This window comes from Platichthys flesus, chromosome 2 (genome assembly GCF_949316205.1).
Source record: "Platichthys flesus chromosome 2, fPlaFle2.1, whole genome shotgun sequence".
In the NCBI taxonomy this organism is placed as follows: Eukaryota; Metazoa; Chordata; class Actinopteri; order Pleuronectiformes; family Pleuronectidae; genus Platichthys; species Platichthys flesus.
In genome coordinates this window covers 12,605,551-12,624,353 of record NC_084946.1, presented here as the reverse complement: position 1 = coordinate 12,624,353, position 18,803 = coordinate 12,605,551, and the positions used below count along the sequence as shown (strand labels likewise).

Genomic DNA, 18,803 nt, shown 5'->3' with positions numbered 1-18,803 from the left:
GAAGGCGAAACCAGAGCAGAGCCTTCCCTAAACAACACCGTGAGAGCTTGTGCCTCTTCGAAAGGGGTGCTAAAACGTAAAAGTTTTCCGTTGTGAAGTTAATGATTCATGACAAGAAGTCTGCGTCTCTACCGGTACCCTTTCAAAATAAAAGCATGTAATACAAAAGCGGAAATGAAATTGTATGACCTTAAAGCGAACAAATATTTCACAATAAAATAACAAAGACACTTCACCAATATTAACATTAACATAGATTGGGTTATTTACACTTTTTGTTTTTTTTCTGTGGGGAGAGATTTGCCAACAGTAGCATTAAGCCACCAAATCTTCAGCGGTATCTCCAGACAAAACATGAAAGTCATGTTGCTAAGCCACCTGAGTTTTTTAAGAGGAAACTTTCTGAATTCAGGTCATCTCATGACACGATGTGAAAAGCCTCCCAGAAGCAAGCGGAAACAAGCAACCTGTCAGTATTCTTTTCGATCCTTAAAGGAGATATTTTAAGATGATAAATATAAAAAAAAATATGTTTTGAGCTAATCTTTTATTTAAAACTAAGTTAATGATTAAGTTTTTGGGAAGAAGTGTTTAGCTATAATTAAGTTCATGAGTTCAGTTTGAGATATCTTTATTATGATCCCAAAAGAGGTCACTTTAAGTTGATAATTATTTTGATGTGCACAAATCTTTATTTATATTGAGATAATAACAAAGTCTAGTTATTTTTATATCTTTTTATTTCCAAATAGTTTAAGAGAGACCACTACAAATAAGCAATGTTATGAAAATTGATGGAGTTTTAAATTTGAATGTGTCTAGTTACAAGGATTAATAAATCACATTACATCTTTCTTTCAACCAAAAATGCTTTGCGCTGGTCAGGGGGTACTCGGCAGAATTTTTTCTTCAAAGGGGGTACGTCACTGAAAAAAGGTTGAGAACCACTGCTGTAGTATATGTGGTGTAATATGGGCGACTGTGGCCTGTAGAGCAGGTTGACCATTAACCAAAAGGTCACTGGTTTGCTCCTGTCCACAGGCTGAAGTGTCCTTGGGCGAGAGACCGAACCCCAAATTGCCTCTGACAGCTGTGCCGTGCGTGAATGATGTGTCTCTTAATCAAAACAATAATTGAGACCTAGTGAAGCAGCGTTGGATTATATGAGTTCACGTCACCCACATTGTCGATGTTGATGTTTAATGATGAGGTAATAATATTTTCATAATAACTTGAATTTACATTGCGTCTTTCATGAGAGCCAAGGACTCTTTTAATGGGTCACTAGGGCCACAAAAAAATAAATGTCATTTCAACGGAAGTGGGTGTGTTACGCAGGTAGTCGCTAATGTAGCATTAAGCTGATATAGGAAAAACGAATTCCAATTTAATTTGTTGTTTCTCCAACCTCATATTTGTTCCATCCATTTTTGGAACTTTCTCACATGAGTAGATGAGTAACACATATATCTGCACAAGCTTTCCTTTGAGCACCAACTTGCTTCCTCTATTCAGAAATGACCACATTAAATAGGATCTGTAAAACTTATTTTAAGATATTACTCAGGAACAGCAGCTTCAATATTCATATTTAACGACTGGAGTTGAATTGTGCTATTGTGCTATTGTAATTATCTTGGGAACGAATCAGTTAATAAAGTTATTTACGCACAGTGGTCTCTCTTTATGATAATTTTACTGTGTGTGTGTATGTGCATGTGTAAAGGCCCTTTTGGATATAAAAGATAAACTTACAAACACTATAAAAAGCCAAACACACACATCATATAAATCAAAGACCAGCAGCAGATGCTGGGAGATAATTTTCTCTACAAAACCACTCTTCTTCTGGTGCTCTCTCTAACAAATAAGCCTGATGGCGCATTTTGTCCACCCGTTGTTCATCATGAAACATGGAGCTTTTACCAAACCCCAAAAATAAATCACTTGTGTGCCGTTGAGCCTCGCACTACTTGTTTACTATCCCTGTTCTTGGCTCTCACTATGTGGCGGCAGTCGGGACCTGACTTATCTCAGGCACATGGGCTGTAGCCAATCTCTGAAACACAGTGGGTTCACTACAGTACATTCAGATGCTATAACAGTAGATTGCCGTTGTTGTCGGAGCCTGAGGCCTTACACTGGGCAGCCATGGCGCCACTGATGATAGCTTAATAGCTTTTTAATGTTGCAGCTTGCACCTCGTCTCTGGCTGCGTGCCGGGCGGCAAATCAGCACAATAACGTGTGAGGGGCTGCAAGTGTGCTAGAGGGAGAGCAGGAGTGTTTCTGCGCACATATGCCGCTTCCCATTTTAATGCCTATGTGCGTCCTACCACTGTGTCCTCTCTCTTTATCACAAACAGCCAGGGAGCACACACTCCCCCCGACACACTCATGAACACGTCCACGCCACTCCAGCTGCGAGAGGAACCATATCTCTAATCCCCCTCTCATCCTGAGGACACACACACAACATGTAATTTGACACAACCCCCCTGTACACGTTTATAAAAGAGCTCCTCTTCCCACAGTTTCATTCTCTTTAAAACACTTCTTTAGAGGAGTATCGGCTCCCATGCTGCTTACTGACTTTTTTCTGTAGTGACAGATTTAAGCTGATCCCTTATGCCTTCTGTTTCAACAAGTACCTAATTCAACAAGTAACTAACTGTGACAATGTACTCGCTGCACATGAACGCAGTGCTCAGTCTTCCAGTTTAGGCTGCACCGGGTGGCAGCACTTGTAAATGCTAAAGCCAAACCATCTTGATCAACCCCTGGTGGCCGACCGCAGTATGGGTCATAAATCCCGCCTCCTCCATGTTAGTAGATAGGACAGTCAAATCTTGGCAGGTTTATGTTAGTTATTATCACATTTAGCGTATGTTGATACAAACATCATGAAAACATCATGATTGACAGTTGATGCTGAGATCGAAGCAAATCAGTTTTATATCAAGATGACAAAAATGAGACAACCCACATACAGCAATTTCACAATCAACAATTATATCAAAAACTGGAGCGAAGCAACTGATCCATCACGTGTGTCATCAGTGCAGCATGAAGCTCCTTTGTCGCCTGCACACAGTTTGTTCTAGTGTTCCTCTAGTGTGCTTTATCAGTTATTACAGTTTTTCTCAGTTGTTGACACACAAAAAGCCAAAATTTGGCATAATTTGCACAACCTTCACTTCATGTACCAATCGCTCAACGCAATTTAGCACTACTTCACACTCCCTTATCTGCATTAGACTCTGACTTTCCTTCTTTACACTCTGGGTTGAGCAGGCCGGTTTACAGTACTGTACTATTCTCTGTGTGTACCGGAATAAACCTTTTTTTTGCTGCATACTTGTGTGCTGGTTTATGTTTGACTCTGAAAAAAGTAGGCCTACACTGAGACATTTTACAAAAGGAGAAATGGCTCATTCTCCAGAGTCAATGTCATTCATATGGTGTGTTCAATTTTGATGATTGTGTTTTCAATATTGCACTTGAATGCTTGGTAGTGTGCAGCAAATGCTTTGTGGTGTGTACTCAATGAATGGCATGTGTGCGTCATTTGAAAATATGGCTGTGAACCAAATGAAAACACGAGTTCCATTTTGTGAACAGTTAAGAGATTTGATGGCAAAGAGTCATATTGCAAAGAGAGTGTCAGGTTTAACATTTTGTGTGCGAGGTTTTCAGTTTTCTGTGTGCAGTTTTGAGAAAGCCGTTATTGTTTTTAAAAAACGTTTTGTTAACAATTGTGAAAAACTGTTATGGTGGCAAAACTAGGCATCATGGCCGTTTTTGAGTAAGGAGGTGGAGGGACACGCCATAAAAATCCCTGCAGTACTAATAAGCACATTAAAGCTATTTATGGTGAAGGAATGGGCTGAAGATATTAAATATGCATCAGCTCCTGCCTCATTAAGGCTCTGTGGCATGAACACAGACTCTTGCAAAGGTCTGTGATCAACAGCCGCTAATATGGAGAGAGCCAGGCTATCAATATTTGAACGGGGGGGGGGGGGGGGGGGGTGAAAGGCTATAGGTAGAGACACCCCCACAACCTCAGGGGAGTAATTATGTTGTAAATGTTTGTGTCATCATTGAAGGGAAGAGTGTTTGTAGTCCAGGTATTACTCATTTTGTGGGGACCTAAATCTCTTTTTATAGTCATATTGTGGGGACAAAAAGGAAGTCTTTTTGTTTTGCGGTTATGGTTTGGTTAGGATTAGACATGTAGTAGTTTTGGATACATTTAGGTTCCAGGAAATTAATAAATTAAGTGCTCTGAAGTCATGGAATCACAACTGTGTTTGTTTGCGCGTGTGTTTTAAGTCGAGTTAGAATTCCACTTGCTCTAATTGTGACAGAGAAAATGGGGAAATGATAAGCGTAAAGGTAGTTAATGAGCTTTCTAGTATAAAGGCAAAACTGGTGTATTTTCAGAACAGTCATTCTGGCATGAATTAGTCTGATCACATGTGTTTTTGTCTCTGGGAGTTATGGAGATGGGACAGTAGGATTTAACATGATAAACAATGAAAGATGACTCTCTGCTGTTTGACTTGTAGCTTTGTTTGTTCAGTGCACACACACACAAACACGTGTAGACGTAAATACATGATCCTCACCATTACTTTACTCCTTCCTCTGCTCTTTTCTTGCTTGAATCTGCTAGTTTCTATATTTTACATTTTGTTTCCCCCTTGTTCTCTGTTCAAAAGATGAAGCCTTCCAGTTTGATCTATTGAGAATGTGGTGAATGCTGGTTCTCAGATTCACTGCACAGTGTGAAGAGAAATATAGATGCCTGAATGAGTTTGAATACATTCAAAGGAATATACCGTACACTGTGTATTTGTATGAGATGGTAATTTGTCATTTTGCCAAACTTTGGTGAAGAACCAAAAGTACTTCAAAACACACTTCTTCTCAAAGGGTTCGTAGTCATGATTACCCCATTAGCACGACTCAAACTGATGTGCTTACACATCCGTCATTTGAGATGAGGCAACAATTCTGCTCAAAATGAAAATATTTCATCTATTGCAAAAAATCTGTGGTTTTCCTGACAACACAAGTGCACAATCTAAGGAGGTAAAAAGGAAAGAGGACAGAAAGCGGAGCTTCTCAGGCTTTGAGCTCTCTGGCTTCCTTTCGCTCCCTCTCTCTACATCCCCATTAGCTGTTTATGGCCAAACACATGCTGCAAAACACCCCAGTGATTAAATTTGAACAAATAAAGGGGAATGAAAATCCTCTTGGGGAGCGGGGGGGTTGTTGCATCAGCGAGTTCATATGGGGGAACTTTATTTCCCAGAGAGAGCGAGAGAGCTAGAGAGCACAGATAGATGTGGGGAACCTGAGGTGGTTCTGCTCCCACTCTGCACTGCTCACACATCCTGTTGCAATGTTAGAAAAATAAAGCGTAGTTAGTCATGGATCATTACATTTCTTTCCTGCCCCTGACTGTGACCATGGTCCTGTCGGAGTCAGTAATGCAGTTTGAATTCAATAATGAGGGCAGGAGCTGACAGTCAGTAGCATCATGAAGTTTCATCCATGAAAGTATGAGAAGGTTTTATAATTAGCTGTAATTGTTTGCCTCCTGTTGAGCCGGCACCTAATTTGTATCCGGTGCTAATAATGATCAGACCAAGTTCCAACTTTGCAAGATGAAGCTTTTTTTTCATTAATAATTATTCAAAATGCATTGAATAATGTTTACTTTTTAATTAAAACACTTAAAACACTCTAGCAATTAAAAAGACAAAAGTTGATGAGTTGGTGGAGAAGGAGTGGGCTGTGTTTTTCAGAAATCCTGCAGAAATAATATTTCTGAGAATTATTATTTTGTGTTGGTGGCCCCAACAATTTGTATATGTGTTGGAGACACTGCCATATGTGTTAGAATTATCTCTGTTCTAAGAGATCCTGAAGATGCCAGCTAAATAGGCGGTCCTTCAATGTGGTCTAGGAGGCATTTAAGGTCACACTGTTAAAAGGAGGTGACCATGTGAACCTTACCAACTTCGAATGTGGTCTGAGGTATTGGTCTTGGCTGCATTCACATCTGAACTTAGAGCTGTCTACTTGTACCAGGTCTGAACCTAACACTCCAACCTTTATACGTGGTATTATAGTAAAAACCCTCGATAAGTATAAAGCCTAGATGCATTCACACATATAACTACCTCATAAATCACAACTTCTCATTTAGACATCATAGAGATTAAAGATTAAAACAAACAAACAAAATACTAAATCTTATTTAGTGACTTTTAAAGGTGCTGGTAGGTAAATTGCTTTGTCTGTTAACCCTCTCCTCCTTAGGCTACATGCTGAGCTAATAACCTATTGGCTCTAGATTCAGGTGGCGAGATGTGAGTGATCAGGAGATTCTTATTTTGAACAAAAGTGCAAATAAGTGAATTCTCATAATGTTAATTTTCCTGAACAGGGGTGTTGGCCTGCAGTGTACTGGCTGTGGCCAATTAAATCAATTTCTGTATTTTAACTCATCAAAGAGGAATCTGAGCAATACATGTATCTCCTAAGACTTACATTTTGTAGAACCAAAAGTAGATGTTTATTAATAGACAACTTTTCTAGTCTCACATTTGACAAAATAATAAATAAAGCTATAATAGGGTTGTTTGTGTTGCACAGTAGGTTTGTTTCACAAGTATGCACAAATGTATTGTTTTCTACACTAACACACACACACACATCCACCCACCCAACATTGGGTCATCATAATAAACAAAGTATTTTGAAAAACCCAGAGAACCTTGTTTTAGATTCTATTTAAATCAGTCTTGTTCCCATGCAAGCGTTCAATTATGGATAACGAAGCTGGGATCAACACGAGGATCATAAATACATATAAATACTTCCTCTCACTCTAAAGAAGTTAAGCTAAAATTAAGAATTTCTAGAGCTTGTGAAGTATAGCTACATGTTGTTTCAGGGCGTCGGATGGTGCAGTAGACTTTGACAAATCCGTCTTTGTAATGGTCTTATCGAAAAATGAAAACGATTTAAAGATTACTCAGCCACGTTGAAGAGTAAAGCTGTGTGGCTGGATCTACTTTCAGGGTTCAAGGCTACTGTCTTTGTCTCCCTTGAGAGATACGTTTTTTTGGGGATACAGGGAGTTGCTGCCTCAATGAAAAAAACACATTATAAAAACTTTAAATAGGATACTTGCAAAATATTAGTTTGTACAACCCTAACCATGAAAGGCTGCTCAGGTCAGCTGCTACAACCATGATTCTGTCTGTTCTCCACTTTCACATGAATGAGTTTATCTGACAAAGGGATGAATGAGCGTTGTACCGGTTGTGTTTGCACAGAGGGATTCTGAACCTCTTCCCAGAGTTCATCCAAACATATTCAGAGCTTAATCACTGCAAGCAACACCTTTTATCACACAAGTTGTCATATGGGCCATGGATTGATGTATAAGTGGCTATATTCACTTTAGCTGCTCTCTGTATCTTTCCAGCCTAGATTCCAGGTGGTGACATCAAATGCAACAAGGCTTTTTGCAGCTTGAACCAGGCGTAGCCACGTTTAGTGTGGCTGTGTTTGTATGTGACAGAGTTTAGAGACATTCGTGAACTAGTGTGTGACCGAGGTGAAGGGGGTGTGCACGTGCATGCATGTGTCAGGTCAGGCAGGCACAAGGTCAGGCAGGTCTGTGTTTGAATTAATCAAGACTTGGTCTCACACTGTCATTAGCCAAGTGGATTTTATGGCCACAATAAGAGCTGGTACATTCAGAGCATTAAATGATCCTGTATTGATTCACACTCACTCTCTCCTGCACACACTCACACACGTTTTTTCTCTCCATCTTATCACTGCTTGTTTGCTCTCTGTCTCATGGTGCCATCACTTTCACTGCCTTTCACTCCTCTGTCTCCCTATCTCTAGACCATTTGCTCCGTTGTACTCCTGCTTTTCAATATCCTGTTCTTATCTGCATGCTGGAGGTCCAGTTTAGCATTCACAGCGTCACGCCTCAGTCCTGGTTGAGGGGACCATTAGCCCTCACCCCATTGTGTTCATGGGCCATTACATTAGACAGTGGGTCACACTGCAAAGTGAGAGCAACTGAATCTGTGTGTTCTGAAAGGTGTGTGTGTGTGTGTGTCTACTGGTGTAACTGTGTAGGATAGACTGATAGACAGATAGACAGACAGATACAATAGAGAGAGAGAGAGAGAGAGAGAGAGAGAGAGAGAGAGAGAGAGAGATAGAGAGAACTTTGATTTATTAACCAGGCTTTGCCGACAGATGTTTGCCAGCTAATGTGTGTTTGGTAGGAGAGATCACTCACTCGACAATTGCTCAGCTCCTCTGCAGACAGGATGATGGAGCCACATTTCTTCCCTTGTATCCCTCTGTGGAGGAGAGAAAGAAAACAACAAAAGCCTTACGGAAATGGAAAGGAAATCTATTCTCTTGAATCTCCATTGATCAATTAGTGACACAAAGTCCTTCAGTTGTTGCGCATCCTTGACCATTCACATCAGCACCAGTTTTTATTATCCTTTATTTATTATAATGCAATCAAACGTGCCTTTGTGTGATGGTGTTCCAGCAGTGGATATGTGTGCATTTATCTGTTTACAGTGCAAGTGTGCCTGTGATCAGATATCTGAAGTGCCGGCAGCCACTCAAATAAGACCACATCTCTTCAGTTCTCCAGTCGGCTCAAGGTGACCGGTGGAAATGAATTGTAACGCCAAGGGAATGGAATTCACACATGATGAAATGAGAAGTTGTAAGTGGAGAAGTGGAACAGGTATGAAAATCATTATTACATTGCCAGCGACCAGTATCTATGAACATACTCTAGGACAGACTTTCCACTAATGAATGAAAGAAACTTGGTCCAATACATTCAAAGACCAGTCAAGCTAAATGCTTCTAATGACAAATAATGGCTCTTTCCTGAAACATTACTCAGACAGAGGACGGTTTAATTAGAAGGTTGATGGTGCAACACTGTGGCTCTTTGTTCTCTCAAAGGTCAACACTGTCAAGACCTCTGTTGTTCAACAGTGTGAATGTACTCAATGTGTAGATTTACTTAACTGTACATTATCAAGAACCTGGTGTTAGGTTTGCTTTTTAAATTGACTAAGCAAAAAATAAACCTGTATTATTCAGGTAAATTCAGCTTGAATTATCTTAATCATTAGTAAACTTAGGAGAATGTGTTTGTGTGTGTCTGATTTGGAGAATCAGGTTATCAACACTTTCATATCTATCCACCTTCATCAATGCATTTCTTTATATTTTGGTTTCAATCAGAGCTTTTTCGTCTGTCTCCAGCCTGTTCAGAATGAGACACCAAGGGTGTTACCATCTTGAAGAAGAGGCGCTGTGTCAGTCCAACTCTCCTCGCTCCACTGGCTCCCTATTAGTTTGAGTTGAACAGCTCCTTTTATCATCTATAAATGCTCTTGACCCTGCTTATATTAGGGAAAATACCAAGCTATCAGAGACATGTGATCCTCTGATGATAGGCCCCTATATTCCTAACGTCCGGCTCTATTTTTTGTCATTGAATTCTGCTCCATTTTGTTCGTCTCAGACATCTGTCTCAGGCCATTTACTGTCTCCCCTGAGGACTGTGATGTTTTCTGAGGTTATGTTGCAAATATTACTAGAATTCAGATACAGACAAAAACAATTTGCACTCATCTTCTTCTTCTCACTACGGAAAAAGAATCACCTTATAACATCGGCCGCCTGTCAAGGTCAGTTTTCCTGCAGGGAAATCACCTGCATTGTGCAGATGTCAAATACAGCGTAGCCACTCTGAATGCATTTATTTAGATGCCACTTCACACATTTCATCAACATCATGGGATGCATTCCATTAACATTGTCGGTGAAAGAAAAAAAAACGTTGTTAGGAGATGCAGTTGCATCCAGACCATACAATTAATCACCTCAACATGTCAATGCCACTGCAGAATATGAATGTGTTGGATTATATACATTTTTCCAATAAATATAACCCAGGCACTTGTTTTGTAAATACAAAAGCCCATTTCAAAGGAAACACTCAAGTGAGTGAGAGCCAAAAGAAATGACCATGTACTTGGACTGTGTATAAATGTTGGATGCTAGTGACATTCCCGAAAGTTTATGTTTTAACTTAAATACTTATAGCAGTGGTTGCAATTTTCCATCAATTTCCACTTAAGACTGACGGACTCGACTTGGCAGATCCAACACATAAAATGCTAAGGTCAAAAGCCTGGATAAAGTGCCCTCCAGCTGTGTGTGTAAGTGCTTCCTGCCCTTTGTGCAGAAGGTGTATATGTGTTTTTTTAAAGAGGTGGATGGGAACCTTTCATCCACACAGAGAAAGACTTCCATTGATCCTCAGGTGGGGAGACCATCCTCGTGGCATAGTGATGCAGGGAGCTAAGAGTGTTTTTCCACCTAAAATCTTACTCCCACTCGCACACAATCTCACACATACTCAAAGACACTTGGCACCCTATCAGCCACTTGCAGAGGTATACAGCTTTGAAAGGAGAGTGACTGCATATCTACAATTCTTCTCTGCTCGTTCCTTCCCCGACCTGCTGAATCAATTCTCTCTGGGATGTTTCCAGAACTAAGCTCACATCCTGAGACCATCAAAAAGCTGAAATCTACAGGCAACAGTTTGGGTCTCAAAAATAAATCGTCAGTGTGCCAATAATTTGTTGATGTGAAGTAACTGCAGAAGAAAGCAGCTGTAGACACAGTGAAACGACAGTGCACAGCCAGTAACAGGCTTCCATCCATTAATCAGAGTGTTCTACTTAATGAAACACACGCTTGCCAAGTACTGTGAGGTCTCAACCTTAATGTGCCTTGAGATAACATATGTTGTGATGTACAAATACTATTTGATTGAATTAAATAAGTTGTTAGTCCCTTTACTTTGATACGGGTCGAATAAGCCTCCTGTTCAGAGAATCTATGGGTTCACATTGTGTCGTGGCAGTCATGTGTAAGCAGCAATCTTCAAGATCTTTCCCACATAGTAAAATTGTTTAGGCCCAGATCTGGCCCACATCCCATATCCCATAAGAGGCCCACACATTGCATGGATCTCTTTATTGCAGTAATAAAGATTCTCAACAGTCATATCTGGTGAACACTGTTCATAATTCTCCCCCTGCATAAATCACAGACAGGAAAACAAATCAATTGGTGATGATCTAAAATCCCTGTCGTGTGTCTGTGCATGCAAAAAAAAATCCCACCTGCTATTCTTACTTGTAAAAAATATGAGAAGAAGGTAATGATGATTATAACAATCTCTCTGACAGACTCTGACTGAAACTTGATATTTAAAATATCTCAGTTGCGAGACCCCCTGTAGATGTCACACAAGATACTGTTCCCTCATTACTGAAAAGATGAAATCATAATTTAATATGCTTCATCCTGGCAGTGAGTTATTTTCTTTGAACTGCAGTGATTCTCAGGACACTCCTCTGTCTTTTTATTAGAAACACTGAAGAGTCGAAGTCGTGCTGCATAATTTAACCCACCTATCAACACAATGCATCAAAGAGACACATGGTACACACAGCAGTGTTTTTGAACCTCTGATGTTTAACAGAGGATAGCTGTATATAAACAGAGCACACACACTTCTATTATCACATATATATAGACAAAACTTACATATTGGTGCACACACTAATAGAACCACACACTTTACACACAATTCTTATTCACAGTGTGCGGAGCGTGTAGTTACAGAAATCTTCAGGGACTCACAGACTCAAGCAAACTAACCTGCTGTGAATAAAGAAGAGCTGGGTGAATTCTGCTCAAGGGGATAAGAGAAGGACAAGGCACGGAGCAGGGAGGGTAGAGCCAGTGTAATTACTGGCTGGGATACAAAACCAGGCTCGTTGTTTTCTTTTTTCATCTCATACAGGGTGTCAATATGTGTTTTTATGTCCTTGTAACTGTAGGTCTTACCTAAATTAACAAGACCAAGCGTCAAGAGCAGTAATAAAAGTAATATTTTGGAACATTTCACATATAAGTATAGTCTAACATTCTCACAGTTCTGGATCAAAACGACATGTGACTGAATATACGTGGAACCCTTCCTAAACAAACCGTTCAAGTACAAGCACGAACGCAGCCAAGTAGCTTGAAGGACAAAAGCCTGTGTCCACTGCCAAGAGCCATCGTACATGATGAGACTTCCTGAGAGTGAGACCGTGCTGGAGGCCTTCCAGAAGAGCACTCCACCAGCAGGATCTACAGTAAAGAATAGCTCCTCATTGATTTGCTGTTAGCAACAGCTTGACTGGGAGTCTGGTAAATTCACCAGTAATAAACACAGAAAAATGAGAGGTTTAAACCGAGGAGGAAGGTTGAAGAAAGGTCGGAGCCTTTAAAGGCAGCAAATGTAACTTTGAATCCTTAAGACATGTGTATTGAAAAACTGACAGATAATCCATTGACATTTCTGAAACAACAGCAGTGCAATGTATTTGAATGATGGCCAGAGCTGCCACACTTGCTCACAATATAACGGATGTGGTCTACGTTAAATACGATACATGACACTGCTGTTGCTGTTCTCTATGTCGATGTCTTATACCTTTGCTGAGGTTTTATTTCAAAATTAATTCTTACGTTAAGATGCTTCAGGATCAGTGAGTTTTGCCATAACATGGAGAACAATCCTACCGCACTTTCAGATTTGTTAATAGCTAGTTTAAATTTTTTAACATGTTTCAAGGATTGAGAGACGACGGTATACACATACAGATAGACATACATATAGACACTTAAGTAACAATAACAGTCTCAAAAACAGATGGAACTCCCTTGAGTGTTTTTGTGATTGAGGATTAAATGGCATATTTGATTATAAGGTTGTTTTAACATATAGTTCTCTTCAAATGAACTGAACCCATGTCCTCTCAATTTGGAACAACATGAAAGGGACTCGGTCCTGTCACATCACCAGTTCATTTGAAGGTGGACTCTGTTCTCTGTCCGGTCCACTTTAGCTCTGAAGGGGCCTCAGCTCTCTTTCTCTTCATACAATACCTAGTTCACAGTCACACAGATCTTTACTCATTTGGATTATGGGTTGTTGGGTTCTTTGGTTAAATTAGCCCAAAGGGATAGAAGGAGACTATTAACGCATACAAACATTCCTACTGGACGATTATGAATTACCTTTCCACGATGTGATTACAATACACCTGTCAATCATTTGTTCACGTTTCACCTGTTCATGATTCAATTCTCGATGCATCTCAAAGCATCGATTCCTCAATTTTCTATGTTATTGCACAGGGCGGCTTCTCATCAATTACTATACGTGTCATAATAACCTCTGATTACTTATGGGGTTTATTAACTTGTATTGATTTTGTTCTGTCACTGCATCGATGCACACCAGTTCAGGCTCATTTCAATGCCACGGCAAACCTGTAGCACTTTGTGTTCACATTGCTAAAGTTCAGGGAACCACAACGCAGATTTTAGGCAAACCACACTCAAACAGTTTGCATAAAGTTAGATTTTTATCTTCACACACCAGAGCACCATTTTATGAACTCAGTCCAGAGCCAGACCTTCACAGTCCTTATATCAAAGCTGTGCCATTGAAAACTGTCCAAGCGTGCTCGTCCTTCAGTACATCGTCATCTTCTGACAGATTCAAAGTGATTTATTGATTTAGATTCAGACTGAAACTTGTTTTCAACATGAAGTCCTGCTTTACATCCTGATACGCATCAGTTAAATTAATACTGTCTCCAATTGAAATCGCCCTTGTGGGCCTCATTGTTAAAAATGATGAATTCAAGCACAGGCGACAGGCAGCTGTCATCACCTGCAGCCCACTGGTGAGGTTCTACAGGCTGTAATTAGCTTCCAGTTGAAGCCTTGTGCTCATTGGCACCTGCAGGATAATGACTAGGAAAGGGAGCAGGGTGACTCAGTCACATACTAATCATGTCCCTGTGTAGGCCATCATCAACGACACCAGCAGGCAGAGCGAGAGACATTATTCGCTTAATCAGGGAACAGATCTTTCCTCCGCTGGATATAAGAATCTCAGTGAGGCAGAATAACTGTTAGTCCAGTTCAGATCAGCAGATAACACGGAGCAGATGAAATTAATTAAATGCTGTTCCAACTCGCGCACATGTCGTGTGCTGTGGTCACATACAAATAAGAACCTGCAGGAATCCAGACAAGCATGAGGACTAGACAGGGAAGACAACCATGAATTTGACACTGTAGACAACAGCTGCTGTGAAATACTCCAGAGGGGACATGTCCCATGAATGATGCACTGATCAAATATCAGGCAGCTTCATCACATGAAAAGACACCTTTTCCACTTGATTCCCCTCAGAATGCATTTCTCATCAACTCACTGAAACTGCTGAAAGCTGTTGGTAGGTAACGCATATTAGCGTGCATCCAACCCTCCCTCCCCCCTTTTGCACTGTGCTGTATATGGAATGATGAATGCTCACGTCAGCTGTCATGTGTGTGAACTTTATTATAAGACCCTGAGAACAAGGTCCAAACCAATGAGGCACAGACCTTATACGTTCCACAGAGTCAAGTCACCATGCTACGCTTTTGTGAGTGAATTGCCTTCCAGCTGCACCAGTGTTCGGTTTGGCTCATTGCCCATGTTCCCACCCACGGGTCAGCTAATCCATTCCTTTCTGCAGCTTTTGTCTAAAATGGTGATCAAGAATAAAAGCAGGCAGAGCGTTTAGCCTCCCGGTGGCTTTTACTGATCCTCAGGCAACAAGCCGCACACTGCGACTTCGTCAAGCGGGAGGCAGGAGAGCAAAAGCTCCATGGGGGAGTGCTTCAGGGAGCCTATCTGAGGTGGTGATTATTGGCTGTCATTAAAACGGACCAAATGCTCTTCAGTATGTTTGGGGAGTATAAATGGAGCTGAAATTGTGGCCTCAAGTCTGGAGAGTTGAATTTCCCCTGCTGTTGTCAGAATAAAACTCAGCAGTTTAAAAGCAATGCCGGTTTATGGAGATGTTCACTTGTTTGTTTTGGCTAAACATGATGGTCATTTTGTTCATCATTTCATGTTGAAAACAAAAATTAAGCAACATGGCATTAGCATTAAAGACCAGTGAGATGTAGCACAAGAAAAAACTAAAAACATGGTGAGTGTGCATATGAGATCGAAATCAATAACAGGGACAAGAGAGTTATTTCACTGTTAATCCTTTTTTTCCGTCAGAGTTGGAATAGAAAATAAATGAATTCTGTACCATGCTACCGTGCAGTTGACTCGACACAGCTCACATGCAGGTCAGAACGCTGTCGTGTCAGATTCTGTATAAACAATCTTATGAATCGTACCCCATCTGTGGGCAGATTGTACTGAGCCTGCAGGACGACATAAAACTTGTGCTGTGCAGCCGAGCAGTAAACTGTAAAGTTCTCAAAGTCTCAGAGACACCAGCATGGAGGAATACGTTTCGGGTGTTGTTTGGGAGAACGTGCCAAAAGACGACCACTGGAGTATTTATATTTTATGTTATGGTGGATTTATGTAACATGACATCTTGGGATGTGTATAATTTCTGTAACTTATATTAGCAGTATAATTTCTGATGGCGATGTAGCAGATAGCCTTTGTTTTAGGTTATTTATGATCACCGATGCCAGGTCTTATTTGTCCAGTATCTGAACAAATTGCCATTAATCACGTCCATATTGTTTGAATCTGGCCCTTGTGATTTCTATCCACAAGATGCAGGACTAAGTGTGTGGAAGTTGGAAAGTAGTCCAAGAATGTGCAATCTGTGTGCATACAACATTTATCTCACAGAAAACGAAAATTCCCTAAATGTAGGAATAGAAAATGAATTTACACATGTCAACACTTGTGGTGTTGGCTCTTGTTGCACAATGTTACAGAAGAGAGGCCAATTAGAAAAGAAAGGACAATGAGTTTTTGGCTAAATTAATTTAGCTCATCTCTCATTCAGAAGAGTGAGTCCAGCAGAAATTATTAAGTGAGGATTTGAAGTGTATGTGTATAGGAATTAGCAACATGTATGAAATAAAAAATATCAACAAGATCATGATGATTACCGTTATGTACTATATACATTTCCATTCCAGTTTGATTTCCATTCAATTTTTTCCCAAAAAGGAAGGAACAGTCTTCCTGCTGTGTCTCATTTACTCTTATTTGTTAAGAGTCTGCTTCTTGTAAGTGGACAGCACAGTACTGATGAGACAACAGTTGGATATACTGAAAGAAAGTTTGGATTTTTTATCTCTGCGAGAAAAACAAACCTACTGCCTCCTTACATATATTAAATGTGTTTTGTTTATGTCATTTCATTGCAATTAAAATGGGCGTTGATCTGTTGCTGCTCATGTCAAGTGGAACTACACATGCAGCTACACTTGAAGTTAGTGATTGCTAATTGCTAATTTATTCTGAAGGAGCTACGAAAGAATTTGCACATTCATTTCGGCGTAATAGAGGAATTCTCCACAGTCTATTCAGATTTTAGTCGTAGTTTAGAAACTTGACAGCTGCAAAGGACATTGCAGCCTATTCAAAGATAAATGAGGTTACTATATAGGAGCTGTCCCTTCAGAACCACCACAACACAGGGTGCTATACTTGAGTGGTCCTTATAGTGGATTCTGCTGTTTTGCACCTATATTCATACAATGAGACTAAGTGTGATTTATTACTGTTCACGTGTGTGGTTTTAAATGAACTGCTGTTGTTTTTTCATACATTGCATGCCAGCTGTTTCAGTGGTCTGTGATACTCCTCCGCATAAATCATTTCAGGAAATTAAAGTTGTGTTTAAAACTTTGACACTGCCAAGCAGGAAGTATTTCCATGACTGCACTGAATGATCTGGTAGTGATGTTGACCCTTAATTTGACCCAGTAGCCACTGCTGTAATTTATCTGTGGATGAAGAAGATTCAACTGACTTAAGGCATGCTGCCTGCGCCTGTCCCTCCACACACACACACACACACACACTAACACACACACACACACCTATTACAGAGTGCTGGTCACTTGTTGATTCCTATTTTGAACGTAACAAATGTAGAAATCACACTAAACTCAGAACTGCGATTCCCATGACCAATCCGAATACAAATACATGTACCAAGTATGAAGGGTTCGCGAGATATACATTTCACATACAGACAGAGAGGAGGTTCTGGAATTAGTAGGCCTATGACTTTGAGAGACTGATACACAATAAAACAATCAGACAGGTTGTAATGTAAATGTGAGACTGGCTCCTCCAAGGACTTCCTTTCCTCAGTTTATCTCTACAGGTCATATGGAGTGTGTGGAGCAGGGTTACTTGGGTGCTGTATTTTAAGAATGAACTGAATTCGAGCCAGGGCCTATTTGCTATCACAATGCTAAATAAAGGCTTAGTATTCTCACACAACTGAGATCAATCTAGTCTGGTGAAAGAAGATACTGTGGATTACCAGGTTTCAGGCAGGAGTTATTTCGGTTCCTGTGACAGATTCCATGGTGGAAAGCCAATCGTGTGTCTCCGACAAAGGAAAATCATTTATTCTAAAAGACAATACATTTGACAGGATTTGAATTATCGTTCCTCTGCTACCGTACCATTCAGCAGACAAACTGAGCACACTTGGGTGCGTTCAGAGGCGAGGCGCGTTTCTTCCCCGCCAGCAGCTTTGTAACCTTTAAAACAGAGCACGAGCACAAGCATCCAAAGATACAACCATGTGCAGCAAAGCAAAGCCTCTCTAACTAAATTACTGACTACACTAACTCTGCCGAAGTGAGACGAGTGAAACACTATTTCTCTGCCGTGAGGACAGAGTGAAGCCCCACCTGAGACATCCTCCACCTCAATTACCCACTGCCGATTCTACTAAGCCTCGGCCGTTCGAGACCTCATTTGACTTTATTACAACGACCACTGGAGAGATGGTGCCATTAATCAAATAGAAGAGCGAAAAGAGTTAGCCGTCCCCGAGAAAAAGTGAGGAAATGAACTGAATTGGCTGCTGCAGTTGCTCTAGTCTGCTTTCGCCTGCAGCATGGACAGTGACCCGGCAATCATCATATACCACATGAAGCTCAAGCTGCATCAAAGGAAACACCGCCGCGTCTTCAAGGTAGAAGTGTATAGACAGGCTCAATCTTAATAAAGGCAGTTAGAGACAGATACATGCAGTAATTAGGGGTGTTGGCACTTGATTGATGTGTCTTATTATTCAGTTTCTTCTTAAGATTTCATTTCCCTCCGAAATTCGTTGCATCTGCCAGAGCAGAGGCTGTCAAAGTAAACATCTGAAAAAAGAAAAGCTAAGCGAGGAAGCATGCGATGAAAAGAGGATAAAATTGAAAGACGAGCACATTAAGCAGGTAAGACAAGCCAACGTGTATGTAAATAGGTGCCTTTTTAAAGTATACCCTGCCTTTAATAACAATCGTTTTATCTTACCCTTAGTGTGTACCATTACTTCATCGTTATTCTATGTTTTGTTTGTGCTCTGTACTGTGTGATCCAGGTCTCGAAGCACAAAAATGACATTGGAACATTTAAGAAATTTCATTAAATGGGGTTTCTCTGACTTTCCCCATAGTTGTACTTTGTTTATACCAACTAACACATGATGAAACACCTTCCCTCTGTCTGTTGGGGAGCAAATAACACTCCAGGCAATTAGCTCGTACAATGGCAGCCAATCTCTATAATGCTTTGTTTGACATCAATGC

The 18,803-nt window shown here is 40.5% G+C and overlaps 1 protein-coding gene across 1 annotated transcript in view; it reads right to left on the bottom strand.

Moving 5' to 3' along the window:
• Positions 1 to 18,803, bottom strand: part of cpne5b (copine Vb) — a 106,798-nt gene that overhangs the window by 38,877 nt on the left and 49,118 nt on the right. The window contains exon 7 of the mRNA XM_062398299.1: positions 8,344 to 8,407. Within this exon, the coding sequence (XP_062254283.1) occupies positions 8,344 to 8,407 (64 nt within the window). The remainder of the gene's footprint in view (positions 1 to 8,343; positions 8,408 to 18,803) is intronic.